General features: G+C 43.2%; 1 protein-coding gene across 1 annotated transcript; it reads left to right on the forward strand.

Annotated features, from left to right (window-relative positions):
• Positions 1 to 2597: 2597 nt before the first annotated feature.
• cx36.7 (connexin 36.7) lies at positions 2598 to 3803 on the forward strand. The gene is made up of 2 exons (XM_035682226.1): positions 2598 to 3099; positions 3169 to 3803. The coding sequence occupies exons 1-2, from the start codon at positions 2598 to 2600 to the stop codon at positions 3801 to 3803; spliced, it is 1137 nt and encodes a 378-aa protein (XP_035538119.1).
• The last annotated feature ends 1588 nt before the right edge of the window (positions 3804 to 5391 follow it).

Consider the following 5391-nt stretch of genomic DNA (forward strand, 5'->3'; position numbering starts at 1 on the left):
TGTTGTTACCTAACAGTTTTGGTGTAAAAAGCCTGCATATATCGGTATCGGGTAATATCGGTATCGGAAATTGAGAGTTGGACAATATCGGATATCGGCAGAAAAGCCAATATCGAGCATCTCTAGTTGAATTTGCATTAATTGTTGCTATCATAACTTCCTCTAGGGACACCAATATGCTATTTTCCCTTTAATTTAAATAATTTAAAACTATGGGTTGTATGCGTTTGTCTGTTGTCTGTGGTTTTTCTTTTGGTCCTATGCAGGGAACACTGTGGAATGTGATGTCCTTTACTGTGTCTGCAGTGCAGGTGAGTTGTCTAGAAGCACCAAATTTTCTCCATTACTTTAATCGCCAATCAGCTTTAATATATTCACAAATGTTGACAAATTCTTAACCAGTCAGGATTCGGCTGGACCATACTTGCATACATTCTGCCACTTCCTTAGCCTTCTTACTTTTTAAGGGATGAACTTCTAACCATTTAGTGAAGACCACCATGACACGTGTGTGTGCGCCTCACTTTGATATTAAACAACATTACAAAGTTACATTTAATGCAGATGCTCATCATGCTTTCTATGGCACTCGTACTAGAATCATCAACATTGCATAAACATTTGGTGGATACAGTGCTGCTGTGTGCTTAATTCTATACTTAATGCTTTTCAGCATTAAGTCTAGAATTCCGTTTACTTTCCAAGGATCCATCACTATTTAAATTGCTTGCTGACTCGGATTTTCTGCTGAACAAAAGACCTATCACCTGCCCCATTCTGCTTTTATACTCACTCGCCTGTGCCAGATGTTGGTGATCGCTTGATCTTAAGTCTGAACATAATTTAGAAAAAATGTGGGCGCGGATATTAGTCAAATCAGGTTTATTCATATAGCATTCCACCGGTTGAGCCAAATAACTTCTGCTTCAGCCCTCCGTTAACTAGAATTTGGATAAAATTATTTAATTGTGGGACCACTTATAGCTCACCTATTAGAGCTAGTGCACCATGTACTGAATTAAGTACATTAAGCACAAGTAAATTAAGTCACCAGCCAAAAACTGGTAATGTTTTAAAAAATAATATTCAGTGAACTATGAGAGAGTGAGAGAGTGAGAGAGAGAGAGAGAGACTCTCTCTCAGATGGTCTTGTTTGTTTATGTAGGTCATATAGAGGCATCAGTATTAAATTGTGACTCTATTCTTGTGAAAACAGTAGCACATTTATCTATTGGTGAATTTCATTTACTTTGTTACATATTTATTTTGACTAGCTAATGTTGTGACTACTGATTTTGGACTATTGACATCGATAAAATACATTGAATCAAGCAAATGTTTTGTAGTTTGTTCATGTGTATGTTTGCATCTGACAAAAAGCGTCCCTACAAATGTTATCTAGGTACAATGTACTAAATTTCTGCCCACCCTTTTGTGTGTCAATAAATCATACAAATGAGCTTTCAGACAGTCTCTCTGTAGAGGTAACGGTGGTGTCGCACTCATATGTGCACAAGAAAAGTAATAGAACACCTTGCCAATTGTGCTATCAGAAAGGCAGTTTCACACGATGATCCAACAAGCACTTCATTCAACGCATATAATTCAGAATATAAAGTATACCATGTGAGTTCAATTACGTTTTATATAATGCGGCACCAAATGTTTCTGTTCATGTCATAAATAGAAAGTGGGCAGAGCTCTGAGCCAGACTCAGACAGGGCTTGCCAAGACTGTTTGAAGTAAGGAAAGGGGTCACTGAGTGTTTTATCTGGGGGACACACCGATTTCATGCTAGCAGACCTTTCAAGGGTCTTTTTTTAAAACACAGATAAGAGGATCGGCAAGTGGCTGGAGAGGAGCAGTCAAAACAAGCCCTGGAACAGACAACCTCAGCTGACACAAGACAGCTCTGGTAAGCCTCGTTTTCACCAGTCCAAACCTTGTGTCTTCATTATTTCATGTATCCTGACACAAACATCTGTCTTTTTGTATTTAACAGCAGTGTGTGTCCACAATCTGACAGTGAGCATGCTCTTCTGTGCTGATCATTTAAATTTGCAATTGAAGGAAGAGTCCATTAGCTTTCAGAGGACTAATCTGTGGAGAATGCTCTATCAGTCAGCACTATCGGCAGCTCCTTCAGAAGAGGAAGGGTGATGTCTCTCAGTTTTAAAATGGATCCTAAAAGACAAGAGAGAAGTGAGTGTGCCAAGTGACTCATGTCAAGTGGACATTCTTATCTAGGAAAGATGGGGTGTCTCTCTCTTGCACTGGCTCCACTGCTCTCAAGGCAGCCAGGCAGTGCTGGTACACTCTCAGGCAGAGAGGAAGTCTGCTGTACTAGGAAGGGTAGGCACTCTGATTTTAGAAGAATGACTAAGAAATGAGAAGTAAGAGTTTCTAGAATTGGGGGGGGAAACTCAAGAACAGAAGGTTGTGTAGATTAGATGGGGTCTTCTGCAGGATGGTTTAGGATGTCAGCAAGTCCAACAGGGTAGGAGTTCAGGAGGAGGAGAGGTGGACCAGTCCAAAGCAGACTGCTCTTCTCCAGGCAGCTCATCCCTCCTCGAGACAGCCTGCAGCCACAAGCCACCATGACGGAGTGGACCCTGCTCAAACGCCTCCTGGATGCTGTTCACCAGCACTCCACGATGATCGGTCGCCTGTGGCTCACTGTTATGGTCATCTTTCGGCTGCTTATCGTTGCCGTGGCGACTGAGGACGTGTACTCTGACGAGCAGGAGATGTTTGTGTGCAACACGCTGCAGCCAGGGTGCTCGACCGTCTGCTATGATGCGTTCGCACCCATTTCGCAACCTCGCTTTTGGGTCTTCCACATCATCAGTGTCTCCACACCTTCCCTCTGCTTCATCATCTATACATGGCACAACCTGTCCAAGCTGCCCCACAACACCACCAAGAGACGGGGGCAAGGAGTAAGGGATATCCCAGGGCAGGAAGGCCCAGATGTAGGGCAAGGCGGTGGACAGGAGATGTATGATCGGAGCTGCGACTCAGACAGCTGCTCCATCCACTCCCATAAGCATCTAGGCCATAGCCTGGCAGATGTGCTGGAGGGCATCACTGCTCAGAACCTCCAGAGGGGAGACCCTAACAACATGGTGTCCTTGAGTCACGCCAGAGCATGCACCTTCAGGGAGGGGACTGCAGATGGTCACGTGGTCTCTGGAGGGGTTCTGTCTAAATGTTATGTCTTCCATGTGTGTTTACGGGCTGTTCTGGAGGTGGGCTTTGTCCTCGCCCAGTGGAAGTTGTTTGGCTTCCAGGTGCCAGTGCATTTCCTTTGTACCTCAGCCCCCTGCAGCCAGCCCGTGGACTGCTACGTATCCAGGCCCACGGAGAAGACCATCTTCCTGATCTTCATGTTCTGTGTGGGTGTTTTTTGTATCCTGCTCAATCTGCTGGAGCTCAACCACTTGGGCTGGAAGAAGATCCGGCAGGCGGTGAGGCTGAGGGAGAGTGCATCCTGGGGACGTTGTCCAGGTATGAGGAGGGGATATGAGACCTTCCCTCCAGACAGCCCTTCTCTCACATCTTCTATAGGCTTCAGGGGTGTGACCAGCACCACCTGCCTGCCCACTTTGGACCTGGTGGTGGGTCACAAGCCTGAATGGACCTGTGCTGTGAACTGTGGCAGGATAAGGGAACCTGAGGGGGTCAGAGAAACAAGACAGGGGCAACCAAAGAGACAGGACTCCCATAAAGGAGACAGGCAGCCTCTGAAGAGTAAGAGAGAGATCAGAGGCTCCAAGCAGAGGAGTACTGAGGTCTGGATATAGTCTACGACCCCTGGGGAAGCATGCCCTTATTTGTGTAGACCCATGGATCTCACTTTGGAATTCAAAGTGTCCCCAGCAAATGTCACCATTTAAATAAATGGTTCACCCAATATTTGTTCTAACTTACCTTTACTTGAATGTAGACCAGGACATTGTTTCAATGAAATATACACTACTGGCAATTTCTATAACTAAGTTTTTATTGTACACCACAAACTAATTTTACCTCATTTTACTGACATGGAGGCAGAAATCCCTGAGACAGATATCTCAAAGCCTGGACATATAAAAACAAAACTATCTGCATGGCTAGACACAACAAGAGGTAACACAGAAAATACTTTTTTTGAGGTCCACCTAGCTTAACCAATGCAGTCTAATCCAGCCATCCTGCAGTAAATCCTGCTTTCATGCAGGTTATAATTTTCAGTTTTTGCTCAAAGTGTTGAAGAAGAGAAGTTAGTGTGTTGATTCAGCTTCCATTGTTGAGGCTGTGGTTTGCAGGGCTTTTGGATTGTAAGGCATTACACTAACACAATTAGTATTTTGTCTTCAATATTTATTTAAGTGTGACCAGTGTGCATTAATGAGTAGATATAGTATGGATCTGCTGGTTAAGCTGCATACTATATAACTGCAAAGTCCATAATTTCATTCCAACAGGACATTTCCTGTCTGTATCCCTACTGACACTTTCGAATAAAGTCAAAAAGGCCAACATGACCAATAAATTGAATCAACCCCTACTTAAATGACATGGTTAAAGATCTTATATCTACTGCTCTGATTGGATTCATTCTGTCAACAAATGCCTCTCCTATCCATTAAAAAGAAACCCTTCACATACTGCACCTCTGGGACAAAATCTTAACTGGATGGATTGTCTTAAAGCCTAAAGCCATTAAAATATGTGATTTAATCCAGTGTTTAATTCAATTCAATTCAATTTTATTTGCATAGCGCCAATCTATAACAGAAGTTATCTCAGGACACTTTTCAAATAGAGCAGGTCTAGACCGAACTCCGTTTACCATATTACAGTATGTTTGTGTGTGCCATACTATGTTGGACTTTATAATGGAATCAAAATCTATGTGGATGTGCCATGTACTAATTGGTCACACTGCACAGGGTCAACAGATGGCTGGGTAGGAAGGAGACTTCAGAGACTGATCACTGATGAGAGGGGTTGATCATTTAAGGCAAAGGCTCCCAACTTTTTTTGTGTGATTATTTAATATAAAACAATGTCTACTTGTTACCCCTCATGAGTAATTTTTAGACTTTCATTTGAGCAGCTTTCAGAGGCCCAAAGAGATTAAATTATACAGTATTAAAGGACCAGTGTGTAGGTTTTAGTGGCATCTACCGGTGAAGTTGCAGATCACAACTGTGCTTCACTCTCCCTTTCCGAGCACGGAAACTATGGTGGATGCGAAACGTGAAAAATGTGAACAGCTCTATCTAGAGCCAGATTGGTTTGTCCGTACTTGGCTACTGTAGAAACATGGCCACTACATCGCAGGCGACCCGCAGCGGCTGTAGATATAAACAGCTCATTCTGTAGTAAAAACATAATTCCTATATT

Source organism: Morone saxatilis, unplaced genomic scaffold, assembly GCF_004916995.1.
Source record: "Morone saxatilis isolate NCDOM2014 unplaced genomic scaffold, NCSU_SB_2.0 Contig11, whole genome shotgun sequence".
Taxonomy (NCBI): Eukaryota; Metazoa; Chordata; class Actinopteri; family Moronidae; genus Morone; species Morone saxatilis.